Raw genomic sequence first — 17,811 nt, 5'->3', positions numbered from 1 at the left:
ACAGAGCTTTGTGGAAGTCCAGGCGTGTAACAGAGAAGTTCCATCACACTGTCTGAGAAAAAAAAAATCCGTGTGTGGACCCATTGGAGAGATTAAAAGTAACAGTTTGACTTTACCTGCATCATATCTATCCAGAATTAAAAAACTTACTCTAAGGAACTGTGCATTCAAAAGTGTTTAAGCTGTCTGTGAACGCAGGCAAGAGGATGTATAGTCCCTGCCTCACACTTCAGTTTGTTCCGTACTCACATTGTTTACGCATATGGTGCGTTATCAATATCATCATCCCCACATTACTAAGTGAAAACATCTTCTACAAAATTGAAACCTTATGAATTTGGTTGGCATGAGCCAAGGGGCCTGAACAAGCCCACAATATTAGAAGTAAAATTGCTAAGTGTTTAGCATTTGAACAGTGAACACACCCAAGTCCAACTACATAAAATGTTTTCATGATTCTTCTGTGCACAAGAAAATAAACTATGAAAGTTCTGTAGGCCCTAGAAAGCTGTAGTGAGTCACCAGGGCATGGCCTAGTATTTCTGAATGCTGGAGAAATACGTACGTACAATGATAACCATGATCACTGTGGGAGGAAGTCAAGCACTGGGTTGATACAGCAAATCCTGTTGGATATCTTCAAATATCTCAGGAAGAAGGCAGAGGGCCTTGAGGTACTTCTGTGAAGACATCGAATTCCAGAGAGTGCAGAAGAGTTTCAAGAGATTTGAGAATGGCGAAAGACTGCTGAATATACATACAGAAAATAAAGACAATGAATAAAAGCAAGTTTTGACTGTTTCTTTTTTTCTTTTCTTTTTTTTTTTTTTAAAGATTTTATTTATTTATTTGACAGAGAGACAGCCAGCCAGAGAGGGAACACAAGCAGGGGGAGTGGGAGAGGAAGAAGCAGGCTCATAGTGGAGGAGCCTGATGTGGGGCTCGATCCCATTACGCCGGGATCACGCCCTGAGCCGAAGGCAGACGCTTAACAACTGAGCCACCCAGGCGCCTTCAACCTCTTTTTTTTTAATAATAATTTTTTGTTATGTTATGTTAGTCACCATAGAGTACATCCTTAGTTTTTCATGTAGTGTTCCATGATTCATTATTTGCGTGTAACACCCAGTGCTCCATGCAATACGTGTCCTCCTTAATACCCACCACCGGCCTAACCCAATCCCCCACCCCCTTCCCCTCTGAAGCCCTCAGTCTGTTTCCCAGAGTCCAAAGTCTCTCATGGTTCATTCCCCCTTCTGTTTATCCCTCCTTCTTTCTTCCCTTTCTTCTCCTACCGATCTTCCTGCTATTTCTTATGTTCCATAAATGAGTGAAACCATATGATAATTGTCTTTCTCTGCTTGACTCATTTCACTTAACATAATCTCCTCCAGTCCCATCCATGTTGCCGCAAATGCTGGGTAATCGTTCTTTCTGATGGCTGAGTAATATTCCATTGTATTTATGGACCACATCTTCTTAATCCCGTCATCTGTTGAAGGGCATCTCGGCTCCTTCCACAATTTCGCTATTGTGGACAATGCTGCTATGAACATTGGGGTGCATATGGCCCTTCTCTTCACTACGTCTGTATCATAACAACGTCTTTTCAACAACATCCACCTCCCCACCTTCAGACACCTGATGGCTCACTTCTCAGACGTTGTAGTTCTTTGGTTACATGAGCTCGCTTTGCAGTCCTCATCCAGACTGGCATGAATCGGGACATATCCTCCAGGCAGTTTGGTTTCCTCTTCTCTAATGAAGTAAGATACTTACTAGTTAGCCATTCCTTTCTAGCTTTCAGTGTGTTGAAAATGCTTATTTACTGTTTTCTCTCCTGTTCTCTTTCCCTTGCGTATTAATGTGTTTTTTTTTCCTCGCACATCATTTCTTTTAAGATTTTATTTATTTATTTGAGAGAGAGAAGAGAGAGAGAGAGAGTGAGAAAGCACGTACATGAGAGGGGGAGGGTCAGAGGGAGAAGCAGATTCCCTGCTGAGCAGGGAGCCCAGTGCAGGACCATCCCAGAACTCCAGGATCATGGCCTGAGCCGAAGGCAGTCACTTAACCAACTGAACCACCCAGGCACCCCCCTCTCTCACAACGGGTTTTAAGTGTAAGCAGAGGTAAAGAGGATAACCATGCCCATGTCTCAGGCCCGGCACCTACTTCCTGACCTGAGGTGCTAAAGGGGCTTTGCAGATGTGATGAAGGGTAGGGACCTTGAGATGGGGAGCCGGGTGGGACCGGTGTAACCAAGAGTCCTTAAGTAGGGAATGTCTCCTGGCTGCAGTGGGTTAAAGAGCAGCAGAAGAAGCTAAGAGCTGAAGCATGAGGACCCACCTGGCGCTTGCTGGCTCTGAGGATGGAGGAATGGAGCCCACGCCAAAGCATGTGAGTGGCCTCTAGAAGCTGAAAACGGCCCTCAGCTGACAGCCGGCAAGGAAACGGAGACCTCAGTCTTAGGTCTTGAAGGAACTGAATTCTGCCAACAATCGGAAGGAACACACACATGGATCCTTCCCTCTAGAGAGGAAACACTAAAAGGAGCACAGCCCTGCTGACACCTTCACTGGAAGGCATGAGACCCGTGTGGGACTTCGGACCTACGGAACTGTGAGATAATAATTTGTGTGGTTTAAGCTCCTAAATTCATGGTGACTTGGTACAACAGCAATAGAAAACAAAAATCGTAATCAAATACCCTGTTTAACTGGTGATCCCATTTCTGTGTTAGGATTTCCTAACCTATCTGGGTGTTTCAGTTTCTTCCTAACTCACTCCTCCGGGGTTCTCCTTCCTGCCGACTGCTCAGACGTTTATACCTTTTGCAGTGGACTAGATCCGTTCTTAGGTTATTTAGCTTTATTCCTAATTCCAAGGTTTATGGTTTGAGGTCCATACTTGTGAGAGCCAAGGTGAGTCTTTGTCATTTCAAACACAAGACAAACACTGAAAAACAACTTTTCTCTCTCAACGAGCAATAATAGCTTTCAAAACTGTTGTGGCCCTCAGATCCATGACCACGACTCTGTCCTCCCTGGTTTATTTTGTGATCCCTTTTCCCTGGGGAAATAAACCTCAGCTTCATGTCCTAATTTCGTGGTCAAAGTGCTTGTTGGAAAAACAAGGACTTGCAGAAAAAGAAAAACAATAACTCGATTAATACTTTTTAAAATGCTGCACCATAGTGCCATTTTTATTATTAAGGTCACAGAGTCTTTCCTCCTCCAGTTTTGAGCAATATCATATTCCATTTTCCTCTAGTTTGGCTGTGGCTGGAATTTTCTTACTTCGATTTAACGTTTAACCTGTCTGAATGTCATTCTCGAGTGAGGGGCATATTTAATATCTTGCTTAGACCTTGTAGGTCATGAGGTGACGATCTTGGAAATGGAAACTTCATGTCAAGGGTGATGGAGCAAAAAGGTGAAGGCACCTGGGTCTTCCATGGTTTTGTGTTGTCCCCAAACTTGTTCTGGATCCCTAATACCTGACTCTTCCACGTGAGCAAAGATTGACCTGCCTTATTTAAGCCACTATTTTCTTTGTTGCTGCTGTCATCACGTAGTTGAAATGTATCCAGCCACAGTGGTATTAATGTAGAATGGAGGCATAAGAAGTCTCTATTTTACTCGTTTCTCAGGTACTCTCTCAGGAAGCTCCTATGGCATGTATGTTACCAAAACGAGGTCGTTAACAAAGAGGGAGAGGTAGGATCTAGGAAAAGGGCTCCCTAATCCAAAAGAGTATGAAGTGCCACCATGATGGTGAAGGGAAGTCCCCAGAGCTGCTGGGTATGGCCCTGGAGCCCAGACGCGCTGGTGCAGAGGCTGAGGACATTCTGAGCCCCCACAGAGGAAAAGCAACTACTTCCAGGATGCTTAGGATGAGCGGCTTCATCTAGGGGTGCACTCTTTGGCTCTACCCTCTTACTACCGCTGTGCTCCCATTTCTGTCCCAAGTAGAAAAAGAAATAGAAGAGGTGACCAAAAGTGTACAATTCTGATATTCTGATTGTCAAGGAACTAACGGTCCCCCTTAAAATGACATCCTTTTCGGAATGCCCCGGATGAACTGAATACAATGCCTTCTGATGTTCAAAGGGAGGAAAATAGGAGAAGATGTCTTTAAATAAGAAAGTCAAAACTCAAAAAAAAAAAAAAAAGAAAAAAGAAAGTAAAAACTCCAAAGTTAAGCAACTGCTCACCTAGGGCAACACATCTTCTCTCCCTTCCACCTCTCAATGACCCAGGATTGCCTTAGACAGTCTCTCACAAACAGGTAACTTCTTTCGGTTTTCAGAGCTTCACCTGCGTCTGCTGTTTCTTAAAACTAACCGGCTTCAAATAATCGGTATGCCAAAGAGTCAGAACTTGGCCTGGCAATATTTGCTCCCCTTCATAGGAGACATCGACATGGATGAGGGAAATACCCATTTGTAAGGGTGTCTTTCTTTCTGTAAGTGGTCTTAGAGAGGGATCACTTTCAACCTCTAGAAACTCTTTATCAATGGAGCCTGTAGCACAAATCTGCATAACAACCATACCATTGTTCACTGTGCCCTCCTGGTTGACCTTGCATAACTGGCCTTCCCCTTCCTTTCCACATCTTTTGTCTTTAGCTGAAGATGGTATTTAAGAAGATGGCTTGGACGATTTGGGGCAGTGACTCGGTTTTCCTGGTCTGTCCCATGTATAGTGGAGATACACATGTTAGTAAGCTCTTGTTTCTTTTTCTCCTGCTAATCTGTTTCTTATTGCAGGGGGTCTCAGCCAGGAACCCAGAAGGCTAGAGGAAAATTGCTTTTTCTTCCCTATAATATCCAGGTTCCTCAAGTGGACAGGTTCCTCTTCCCTGGTCCTTCCCCTGGGGGGTCCCTAACCTCTTGTTCTTCTCTACTTCTTTGGTCAGGAAGGAATAACCACTTTCACTCAATCGAGCTCCAAGTGCTCCTTATCCCTGAAGGTTAAGACAAAACCCCACTCCTGAAGGATGTTTACCTGAGCCCCTGAGTCCTTCTGCCTTTTCCTTACTCAGAGCTCTAGGGCACTGACCAGTGTTCCCTTAAGTCTTAATCCCTTGCCTGGCACTGGTCTTTGCTGTATCCCATTCTGGAACCTTTCCATGGGGTCTACAGTTGGTAAGTGTGACGTGCTGACTCATCCCATCTAAATGAAAATACCTCATTCTCAGGAAGAGGCACAGATATGAATACATTGTAGGGACTTTATAATCTTCTCATCCAAGGGAAGTTATACTTTTTAAATGATCTTCAAGATACTGATGGTAGAAATGCAGATACAATCTAGGGGAACAGGATGGGCTGGAAAGCCTGCCTGGCAGGAGTAGACATCTCAGGGTATGAATAATATTACCCAGGTAACACTACCAGGCAGACAAAACAGGTGGGAGTGAGAGGATATGGAGACTGCAGAAGGAGGAATCGTTCTGGGGCCTCAGAGTGCCCACTCTGAGGGCAGGAATGCCTTCTCTAATGACAGGGAGGTGCTTGTTCCATTGGAGAGTGAGGCGGAGGCCAGGGTCTTGGGTCTTGCTGAGGAGTTTGGCTTTGCAGAAGTATACGGTTCAGAGACTGCCATGAGTTCACCAAATCCTGCTTTCTGTCGACCTTGGGCATACAGCTAGATTGTATTTCCCTGTTTCCTTTGCAAAGAAGGGGACCCTATGGCTACATTATGGCAAATAGAATGTGGATGGAAACAGAGCTCCACTTCTAGGCCTGGCTATTAAAACCCTTCTGTAGGAGCCTCTGTGCTGCCCTTCTTCTCCCATCTGCTGGCTGGATGCAGTGGAGGCCCTGGGAGATGATGGAGTTATAGACAGAAGGATGCAGGGTCCTTGAACCACGCATGGCATGGGGGTTGTTCACCGACCATCGGCAGTGAAATGTATTGTGAATGAGAATAAACTTTTACTCTGTTTACTGAGGTTTTTATAAATCTCTGCATTTTTGCCAGGGCTATGAGTCTACTGACTAATATATAGGTCTAACAGGGAAGGCAGAGTTGGGCACCTATTCCCATGGTGGGATGGGAACATCTATTGGTTGTTGTGAAACGAGCAATATAAGAAAGGAGTATGAAACAATGCCTAGCCCTCAGGTTGGTTATCAGTTTATTTGGCAGACACTTGAGCCTTCTCAGGATAGAGAGATCAAGGGGAGAACGGAAGGGTCTTTGGCCAGGGCAAGTGAACATCCCAATAGGGAGCCAGGTAGGACTCTTCTTACTTCTTAGACTACATAGTCATCCTCTAGCCCGTACTAGTGGTGGGCCAGCTAGAACCTAGGGGTTTAGCATGGATTTAAAGGATTCTCTGGAAGAGACAAGTCAAGTGGTTAAAAGTCAGGAACTCCTGGGAACCTCCATTTCCAAACTTAATAGGACCCTGGTGCCTGTCCAAGGGAACAGAAATTCTTTTCTCTAAGATCACTAGTTACCCATTTTAAGCAATTTCTCCCAAGAGATTTGGCAATTGGGCAGATAGGTGGAGACCAGGTCTCTTTGGGTCTGCCTGAGACAAGGGGCCAATGGAGACGTCAGACTAAGGAGGCAATAGTCAGGGCCTTGGACAAAAGAGGGATGAACAAACTGATGGGTGACCCTTTGGGGGAACCGAATGAAAGCAAAGGAAGGAAAGTGGAGCCTCCCCACCCCAACATTGGTGTCTTGCGTTTTTTGCCCTAAATGGCAGCTAGGTGTGGAGATAGAAGGACCTTGCCTTATGCTGCCTGTTTGTTTGACCAGGATTTGGATGAATCTGTCCCATGTCACAGCTTCTGAGTGAGGGTGACCAGTAGGGAGGAAGCATGTCCATGCCCAACCCTCCCACTCTAACCAACTCACTTATTGTCCAAGGAGACGTTTCCACAAAAGGTCCAGCAGCATGTATGACTGGGAGATAAACACTCTTGTAATTTTTTTTATTTTTATTTTTTATTATACTATGTTAGTCACCATACAGTACATCCCTGGTTTCTGATGTAAAGTTCGATGCTTCATTAGTTGTGTATAACACCCAGTGCACCATGCAATACGTGACCTCCTTACTACCCATCACCAGTCTATCCCATTCCCCCACCCAAGCAAAAGAGCCTCCCTCTGCACTGTCCAATAGGGTAGACTCTACCCACATGTGATGATTTTAATGAAATTTAAAATTTAGCTTCTAGTCATTTCAAGCCTTCGACAGCCACATGTAACTAGTGGCTATTATATTGGACAGCTCAGACATACAACATTTCCATCATCCCTGAAAGTTCTAGTGAACAACGCTGCTCTAGAAGAATCAACCAAAATTCCTCTGTTCAAATGCACGTGTCCTGCTAGAGGTCATTTAAAAGGGGCAAAATTCTTCAAAGGGGGCTTTGAAACCTTATTCTCCTTTCAGAAGAAGTGAAATTTAGAAGCTGGAAAAATGTAAGTTTTAGGCATGTGAATCTTTGACACATCGACTTTGAGCAGGTTGGATTTAGGAGACCTGAGGAGAAGAACAAGAAAAGGAGATCATGGAGAGAAAGCAAAGGAGAGAAGCTTTTAAAATGTAAAAGATCAGGTGTTGGGGGGCTTCCATCTTACATGCTTACAGCTGTTCTCCAACTTTCTCCATTCAGAACCGTGTCCCTGGCAGCCTGGCTTGGTGAAGGAAAACTGCCAAGTGAAGGTATTGAGACTTCATTTACTATTGGACAATATCTACCAAAGGATATAACCTAATTGGTGAAGCTCCAGGCCTAGGGTGAACTATCTCTGAGGAGCATGGTAGGGTGCCAGAAATCCTATAAATCACTCACATAGTTTGTCCCAGAAAGCCAGGTTGAGGTGGCAGGATACCCAGTTCTTGAGCCTGGCTCAGAGTGCTCTTGTGATCCTCTGAAGGTAGCCGTGCATAGCAAGGCCGATGAACAAAGCAGATGCTCTGTCATCCACTTACAGGTGGGATACGACGTAGAAGGTAGCTGGGTGATGGTGAGCATGCACTGGGGTGGGCTGGATTCCTGTGGCACTTACACGGCCTTTGCACAAAGAAGGAGGAAGACTGGTGCACACTGACAGAAACACAGTAAATCCAAAGCCATGGGTTCCATGAAGCTATTTATTTATACCTAAAAATATCATTCTAGATCTAAGTGCTCCAGAACTTTGAGATTTGTTCAATGAAAAAAAAAAAGGCCTTACTCAGTCCGGTTTTCTAAGCAAGTTCCTTACTTGCTCTTAAAGAGTTAGGATCCTGGGGTTGATAATCTCTTTCTTTGCACATCTCAGGTGCACTAACTGAGCCAGAGGAGAGAAATATAATCATGCCCAGGCTGCGAACTACTCACATACAGAAAGCTGAGTGAATTCTTTGGTTATCTTGACCTAGAGTGTAGGACAATGACAAGGCCCCTAGGCATCACAAAGACACAGGAGGACTGCTGCCCTCAGAATTCAGGATCCTGGGCTTTCCAGATAATGTTAAAGAGGAGAAAGTATTGGACTTAGAGTCAGGAATACTAGTATCTTGTTTCATGTCTGCCCCTTTTACCTGTGGAATCTCAGACAGGAATGTCCCCTCTCAGTTTTCTTATTGGAACACCAGAGACAATCATCTCCATCTCACAGGAATAGTGTTGACACCGCTTGGGCAGGGAACTCATCCAAGTAAGCCACAAATTAAAACTCATACCTCCAGACCCTTACCCACACTCACCTCTCAAGGTGTTGAGTTGAGTGTGTGCTGTAACTGGCTGACAGCTCTTTTATGTGGCCTCTTCTTACTTGAGGAGTGGGAGAAGAGGTCGTGGTCTGGAACCAGGGGCAGAGGAGCAGAAAAACAAAGTTCAAAGGCCTAGAACTTAATGGTGATTTGGATTGTGGAAGGTCTGTAAGTTCTGCCCAGGAACTACATGGTTTTTTGTTTGTTTTATAATAATTTTTTATTATGTTATTCACCATACAGTACATCCCTAGTTTTTGATGTAAAGTTCCATGATTCATATCTTGGGTATAACACCCAGTGCACCATGCAATATTTTCCCTCCTTAATACCCATCACCGGCCTATCCCATCCCTCACCCCTCCCTCCCCTCTGAAGCCCTCAGTTTGTTTCCCAGGAACTACATGTTGACCATGTCACAGACTCTTTCCTTTGATACTCTCCCATTCCAAAGTATTGGGTTTTCTTTGATCTGAGCAGTATGTCCTCCTAACTAGGAGGAACACTTTGTACCTTATCACAGTCCTGGCCACCCAAACAGACCCAAGTCTAGAGTCTTTATCTGATGCATTTGAGTCTACCCACAGGTGGGCAGTGAAGGGCAGTCTGTCTATTTGCCTTGGACTTGTTCTGTGCCAATAAGGTCCCACCCAATACTTTCTCTGTATTGGTTCTCTTTTGCTAATTAAAGCATAACACCATCTCCCACCAAATGCCCTGGGGGTTTTATGTGGATAAAAAGAGACTGAATAGGAAGGACTTTAGGAAAGACACATGACCATCTAGTAAATGAGGGAAGTGAAGTGATGGAATCTAGCACCCACATCTTGGCACAAATTTGTGAGTTGAGGGCTGGGGGGATTTTCCCACCAAATATCAGAGAAAAGCTACCATACCCATGATTTGGAGCTTATCAGAAAAAAAGAAGAGTCAAATTGGCAAGGGCCAAGGCTGCCAAGGAGCAGACCTCCTTCCTCCAAACTCTATGTCCAGGAAGATTTCATACACTGACTGGAGACGCCCATGTACAAGTGACTTTTCCCAGGATGCGTCAGATGCATTGAACAGTGGGAAATGTACGTCAGGATTCTGGGGTTTGGCTGAGGAGAGTGGACTGTATAGAGACAAAAGGCAGAATTTGGGGACCTGGGTACAAAGGTGTGGGAGCAAACGGAAGGGAACTTTGCAAGTGGTGCCACACCTAAAATGATTGACTTGTGGATTCCCAAGTCCTCACTTTCTATGGCTGGAAAATGACGTTCCATGCAGGGCAATCACAGCCCTGCCCTGCATCTGGCCCAGGTGTTGGGGTTCCTTAGTGGTCTGTTTGAGGAGCACAGTCACTGTAAGTGCCAAGGAGGTTCCTCCCAGGATTCCTGCCACACTTGGCTCTGGATCATTCAGACTGGTCTGCAATAAAGCTATGAAGAATTTGGAAAGCAGCAGACCTTTGCTCTTGCTTTTGTTCTCTATATTTTATATACATACACAGACATATACACACATATGTATAGATATATATGCACATATACATAGATACACAGACATGTATGCACATATACATATAAACAGAACTGCATATATACACACATATACATATGTATATATACATGTTCATATATATGGATATAGATTTATGTATACATACATACAAATTATTGTGTATATACATGCATTATTTTATGTGATTATATGTATCCATATCCATATATATATATATATATATATATATATATATATATATATATATATATATATAACACTACCTGCTCATGTATTTTTGATTCATAATGTGCCTGTGTTTTCTTCTAGAACTGTAAGGTCCCCATTCCTGAGCTCTCCAGAAATCCTGGTGATTCCTTAGTCCACAGGTCTTCACAGTTTTTAAGAAAGATTTATCTATTAATCTGAGAGAGAAGGAGAGAGAGAGAGAAAGAGAGTGAGCAGGGGGAGGGCCAGAGGGAGAGGGAAAGAACCCCAAGCAGACTTCCTGCTGAGCCTGGAGCCCAGGTGGGGCTCTATCACAGGACCCCAATATTATGACACAAGCAAAACCAAGAGTCCAATGCTCAACTTACAGAGCCACTGAGGCACCCTGGTATTTACATTTTTAATTGAAACATAATTGACATACAACTTGGTAGTTTCAAGTATACATTCAATATTTATATAGTGAAATGATCATCACAATAAATCTAGCTAGCATTCATAACCACACAATTACACAATTTCTTCCCTGTGACAGGAGCTTTTAAGACCTACTCTCTTAGCAACATTTCTTTAAAAAAAAATTTTTTTTTAATATATTTATTTGAGACAGAGAGGGCCTACATGAGGAGGGAGAGGGAGAAGCAGACTCCCCACTGAGCAGGGAGCCCAACAATGGGGGGAGGGGCGCTCCAAACCCTGAGATCATGACTTGAACTGAAGTCAGATGATTAACCAACTGAGCCACCCAGGCACCCCAGCAACTTTTCAATATAGAATACAGTATTGTTTACTACAGTCACCAAGCTATACAGTACATCCCCAGTACTTATTTGTATTATAACTTACAATTTATAAATATTTTATTTATCTTGTACCTTTTGACCCCCCTCACCCATTTTCCTCACACCCTACCTGCCTCCTCTGGCAACCCCCAAACTATTCTTTGTATGTATGAGCTTGGGCTGTCTTTGTTTTCTGGCCACATATACATGAGATCATACAGTATTTGCATTTGTAAAGGGATCCAATTTCCAAAGGAAAAATGGCTGATGATGGAAATTTAAGCATCCCTTAGGAATCCTTTTTTGGATAGGGAGGTCTGTACAGTTGACCACAGGTTAAAGAGTGAGGATCGTGTGTCTCTGGGTAAAACTATCCCACCCCAAAAACACTGAAAGAGGAGACAGTTTGTGGAGATCTGTCCACAGTCACAAGGGTAAACAAGGAGGCAGGGGAGAAGGAAAGGCTGAGGGGTGCCCCCCAAGGGAGTAGGTGGTAAAGCCTGTCAACAGGAAGAAATAACTTAAGTTGAAGGACAAGGTAGAGTAATTGACTCTGACCTCACACAACAGGAAAAGTTTCCCAACTAAGGATTCACCTCCTCACTCGATAAAACCAGAACAAACTCCCCACATTTTCTGATCTTTCAGAGTAGAGGTAGTTCACTTGAAATGGCTGTTTTGAGTCCCTATATCTACTCCTGGCTCTGCCACCAATCCACGTGGAGTTGGCGGATCTGCTTGGGTAAGTATGCAAATCCCCCCGACTTCTGGACCAAAAGTTTTTCTTCTAAGAGTTCAATTCCTAGGCCAGGTCTTAATACCCAGCATAAACCAAGAGCTAAGAGAGTTCTTCTGGTCCCTGGGGCTTGCTTTGTGAGGTTGGGAAACAAGATTGGAGAGAAGACAAATGTATCACATTGAGCACCTACCGTTGCCAGGTACTATGAAGGTGTTTGTAGATATCCTATTTCATCTTCACCATGGAGGTGCCAAGAATTGATGAGTGAACTAAATCTATAGAGGTCATAGGACTGTCCCGGTGTTATGACACTGGTGAATATTGGGGTCAGAATTCAACTCCTCATCTGCTTTAGGACAAAACCTGTGAACATTCTTCTGCTACTCAAATATTTATAGACAATAGAGGGCTCATTCCTACCCATTATTTCCCCACGTGGTGCCTTACAAGCTTTGGGGAAATTGACACTCATCCTCTGTTGACTTAAACATGATTTAAACATGTTTAATTACAAAACCAGTTCTCTGCCCCCCCATATATATTTATATATAGGTATAGATACACATGCATACATGTGTGTATTTATTTACTTATACTTAAAATACCTACTTAACTCTTACACCCATAAATTCCACCTCTCTTATATTAATCTAAAAAATGAAAGACTTATGGTTGAAAATGCTCAACAGAGGGACACCTGGGTGACTGCTTGAGTGACTCAGTCAGTTAAGCATCTGCGTTCGGTTCAGGTCATGATCCCAGAGTCCTGGGATCAAGCCTCGCATCTGGCTCCTTGCTCAGCAGGGAGTCTGCTTCTCCCTCTGCCTGCTGCTCCCCCTGCCTTTGAGCTCTTGCCCTTTCTCTCTGACAAATAAATAAATAAAAACTTTTAAAAATGCTCAATATAATATATTGTCTAGATAATAATGCAAATGCTTGACAATAGGCATTTATTTATTTTAAGTGAGACGTATGTAACCATGGAAAACCACACTGTGAAATATTTACCTCATTAATTGAGTAGGACAAGATGGGTAACAATAGGTGGGTGATTCCAAATGTGAGAAGACAATAGATTATTTATATTAAATCTGCAAAAAAAATAGAATGGTAATAAGAAGAGACACGTGTTAATTCTCTGAAGTTAGATTATCATAATTTTTTAAAATTTTACTTTTCTCTTTTTCTGTAAATTACCTTATAATTAGAAAGTGTACTGTATGGTGACTAACATAATTTAATAAAAATATTATTATAATAAAAAAAATCTAACTCCTCTCCCCATCCTAAAAAAAAAAAAAAAAGAAAGTAGGAAAAAATTGTTTACAAAGGAGAAGGTTAGTCCTGTGAGAGCAGGAATCCTCTGCAGAAGGCCCAGTCCCACAGAGAACAGGCTGTGGTAAGGGCAGGCTAAGGGGAGGAAACAGGCCTCCTTGTTTGGTCAGTGGAAGCAGGGAGGAGCCCAGGATAACCACCCAGCTCTCCAGGGAAGTCTGTGCCAGACCGAGCGCTCTCCACTCTGCTCAGAGTCATGCCAGCCCAGGCTCTGTTGCTCATCCTCTTCCTCTGTGTGCTGCTGCCGCAGGCCCAGGGAGGGCACCGGAGCCTGAAGATGATGCAGAGTAGGTGATGGACTAGGGGACAGGGAGGGGGAGGGGGCCAGGAGCGGCTGTGTGCCTTCTGAGGAGGACCTGGGAATTGGAACTTTAAGCACATCCTGCTCAGACCACAGCATTATGAAGACTCTGGGTCCTCCCAAACCGTGGCCCTCTGGCCCTTTTACTCAGTCCTGGGAACAGTGATGGGGGTGGAGGGAGAGCCTACATCTTTTGATTCTCTGTTCCAAATACCCAGACACAAACAGTACATACAGTAGTGAAAGATACATCATGGGCTGAGAATCACATGGGAAAAACCAAACAACTGTTCTTAGATTTCTGCACACACGTGACACGTCACATCCAGAAATGTTGGTGGAAGAGGTGTAGAATGAAAGGACCTTGGGAAAGCAGATTTTGGGGTACACAGGGTCAAGTCAAAGTTATCATCAGAGAAACCAGGATGGTGGCAGTGGAAGGGAAATAGTGCAAGTGGTATTTTCTGGGAAGAGGCAAGGGCCCTGGAGAAAGTGACAGGGACAGGAGAGAGGGGGCAGAGTGGGAAGTCCTCTTCCTCTCTGGACCCTGCAAGTTCTGGAGAGTGGGGAGGGTCTGCAGGGTGTCTCAGTCTCTGCTGAGTTCTCAGAGTGTAGACTCTATGGGGTGCATCACCAAGGCCATGATCAACGTGGAAGACAGGGTCCTGGTTGCAGAGTATACAGAGGGCCCTGGAAGGCCAGGTATTGAGATTTGTTGGGGGAAAATTGGGGGATGTAGGATTTAAGATACTACCCGTCACCAGGATTGGGTAAAGGGCAGAAAGTGAGTTCCCTGAAAAGTCCAAGAGTGTCATGTGTCGATCTGGGTTCTGTTGTTTTCGGGAGAGGCTTTAAGCAGGAGAGGAGTACTCTCAAGGGATCTGGTTGCACTGACCCTGCTCTTGCTCTGTTTCAGAAATAGAGCTGATCAAGGAAATCAAGGTTTGTGAAAAGCATACCAGCATATATATGTGCAGACGCCCCTGTGAATATCATCAAGATTGTCAAGCAAATAACATATGCTGTTCAACCTTCTGCGGGAATATTTGCATGAGCCTGCAGTGAGTGGGTGAGGGAGCTGGGCTGTTCCCCCAAACCTCTATTCACACCAAGGCATGAGGACCTCAGAACCCAGGCAAGAGGATATCAACAGGAATGCACCCTTCCACCAGTCTGAACCGTTTGTTCCTGTCAAATAAACCAGAACAAATGTCCACAGATCTGCGTATTTTACTCCCAGTGTTTGTGATCACTGAGGACCCAGTGCAGAGTGCTCCCTTCTCTAGATCCAGGTGTCTGATCTCTCTCCCCTTGTCATTCTTCTCTATTCTCTCTCCCATTGGCCCTGCACCCCTGCCAGATTCCCGAGGCCCAGCCTCATTGTTGATCTGCTCACCGAACCAGTACTCCCAGGGCAGAAACTGTCCATGTGTGGTATCTTCCAGTGCTAACCAGAACATTCCTCAGCCTGGGGTCAGAAGGGTCAAGTTAAACATAAGGCAGGTGGAGGCTAGACCCTGGTCACAGAGTAGGAGACCCCCAGGGAGGCCTCTTCTTAAATTTGACCCACCCCCATCCCATTCTTCCCATTTTCCTTGTGAGTTTCAGATTACTGTCCTTTTACAATGAAGAAAACCAATCGGAGGGAAGTGAAGTGACATGCTCAAGGCAAAAGAGAGTGAGAGGTCATGATGTGGCTTGAGGAGGATGTTTGTCTGGACCTCCTGTTTGCTCACAGCTCTTCCACTATGGGAAGACCATGGGCATGGAAGTGAATGCCTACACTAACATCTAGTGTTACACTCTAGTCCAGTGCTTCCTGCTGGGCATCAGTAAAGGATTGCCCAGGGGAGGAAACCTGTCTCTCTTGAGCCAGAGCCTCTGGCCCACCTTAGAAGCATCTCAGGGCTCCTAGTATCAGAGGAGATTCTTTACCTCTCCTAAAGGGCTTCCTTTGGAGCAGGAAAGTTTAGGAAAGAGATTATGATCAACCAGTAGCACAGCCATCATGAGACACAGGTGGGTGGTAAGGGCATGCTCTGCAGGAGTGCTTCCTCACATAGCCTGACTCTGCAAGCATCTTCCCAGTGCTTGGCCATGCCCCAAACACCCTGGGAGAGACTATTAAGAGAGGCAAGGTTACCTGCCAGAGCCCACATAGGGAGTGACCTCCCATGTCTACGATCAGTGCTCCCTACCATGTGGGTACACCATGCTGCCAACTGACCTAGTCCTTGCCCCTGGCATGAGCCCCTCAACCATGAATTCTACTGGACCTGCTGGTCTTCTCCATCGTGATAACTGGTGGCCAGGCCTGTGTTCCACAGAGCTCTCTGGACACTCCACCCTGCCCCAGTGGACTCAGAGGCTACACCTAGAATGCTTCAACTGGGAGGAGTGCTTGCCTGGCCAGCACTCCATGTTCTGTCCTATGGAACAGCTGTGTGCCTCTATGGTAGGTCGAGTGGAAGACTGGGGACCCCTGCAAGGCCTTGACTCTCATGGAGGCATAGGAGGGAGTAAATGTGAATTCTGCCATGACCTGGGTGTCCAAAAAGCCAAGTTCCAGCATGCAGAGAATTGTTGATCAGGCTGGTCTGTCTGACAAACACATGGCCTACGGCTGTCATGGCTTCTGCAGTGATTGTTCTCTCCTCATGCTCCAGCCATGCTCCTTCTCTATGTCAGTGCAGATGGCAGGACTCTAGAAGTACCTTGCGCATCTCATACACCATGATGATGGTCAACTCCTGCTTCATTTCCATCCTTTGGGTGCCCCTCATGCTCACAAGTGGGTCCATAGTGATGCCTTCACCCACAAAGTGTGTCCCACCACCGTCTCCTGGTAGTAGTCTGTGTCATAACAAACCCAGGGTGCCTAGTTAAGGAGCTATAGGAAGTTCTGGAATGCAAGATTTGCGTTTAGGTGCCAAGTGCAAGACCTACCACCAAGAAATGCCCATTGGCCCAAATATAATTAGAATAGGCATAACATGCAGGATTCGAGGAAAGCTCTATCCCGAGGCAGTTGTTTCTAAGCCTAAAATCTACCATTAAAATTACATTCTCTGGGAGTGCATACCCAACAGTGAGTGTAGTGTCTGTGCAGTGTCTTAACTTGGGAAGTGTTCACTCCCTGGAAAGCATTAGTGAGTGGGTGTGAGAAGGTAGAAGAATCTACATGAGAGGACACCATGTGTCTAAATTCTAAGGATATTCTGGGTCACTGTTGCTGGGTATATGGTGGTCCCTTTTTATGTGGATTCAGGTTTTTTTAATTGATGGAACGGTTTCTTGGATTTTAGTTTTTAATATTGGTAACTTGTTTTCTTTTCAAAAACTCCAATATTATTTATTTATTTACATTTTCTTTCTCCTATTTCTTTATTAATCTTTATCTCTCTCATTGTTTTTACTTTTGCATTTTATTTGTGATCTCTTATATTTTTTCATTCTTTTTCTCAATACCTCTTACAGTTCATTTGAATTTATTCTGTCTTGAAATCTTTTAACAATCTTAATTTCTGGGACACCTGGGTGGTGCAGTCGTTAAGCGTCTGCCTTCGGCTCAGGGTGTGATCCCGGCGTTCTGGGATCGAGTCCCACATCGGGATCCTCCACTGGGAGTCTGCTTCTTCCTTTCCCACTCCCCTGCTGTGTTCCCTCTCTCGCTGGCTGTCTCTCTGTCACATAAATAAATAAAATCTTTTTTAAAAAAATCTTAATTTCTGAGATGACCTTTAACTTCTTTGGTTTTTGTATGTTCTGTCTACCTCTTATTTCATGTTTTCCTGGATTTTTTGCTACATATATGCTGAGTTTCTAAATTTCTGATTCAAGGTATTCTTTTCATCTGTCAAAACCTTTGTTTACAGATATTTATTTAATTAAAGTTGCAGGTTTTGTATTACCCTTCTCTTCCTGACAAGATGTTTCTGGTGGGAGAATTTTTTTTTCTGTAGATATAATTCAGTTCCCATTCATTCTGTTTTCTTTAATTCATTCTGTTGTTTTTAGTGTTGGTACACAGTGTTCCTCCTAGCTTAGAAGGCCATCCTGCTCATATCAAAGAAAATACAATACTTTGGAATGAGAGAGTATCAAAGGAAAGAGTCTGTGACATGGTCAACATGTAGTTCCTGGGCAGAACTTACAGATCTGCCACAACCCAAATCACCATTAAGTTTAAGGCCTTTGAACTTTGTTTCTCTGCTCCTCTG

General features: G+C 44.3%; 1 protein-coding gene across 1 annotated transcript; it reads left to right on the top strand.

The window, feature by feature from the left end:
• Window positions 1–13,486: 13,486 nt before the first annotated feature.
• Window positions 13,487–14,656, top strand: LOC113249635 (WAP four-disulfide core domain protein 10A). The gene is made up of 2 exons (XM_026491095.2): window positions 13,487–13,577; window positions 14,508–14,656. Exons 1-2 carry the CDS (start codon window positions 13,487–13,489, stop codon window positions 14,654–14,656), a joined length of 240 nt encoding a protein of 79 aa, XP_026346880.1.
• Window positions 14,657–17,811: the final 3,155 nt, after the last annotated feature.

Source organism: Ursus arctos, unplaced genomic scaffold (genome assembly GCF_023065955.2).
Source record: "Ursus arctos isolate Adak ecotype North America unplaced genomic scaffold, UrsArc2.0 scaffold_16, whole genome shotgun sequence".
In the NCBI taxonomy this organism is placed as follows: domain Eukaryota; kingdom Metazoa; phylum Chordata; class Mammalia; order Carnivora; family Ursidae; genus Ursus; species Ursus arctos.
Note: the sequence above shows the minus strand (reverse complement) of the source record. Positions and strands in the feature narration are given on the sequence as shown.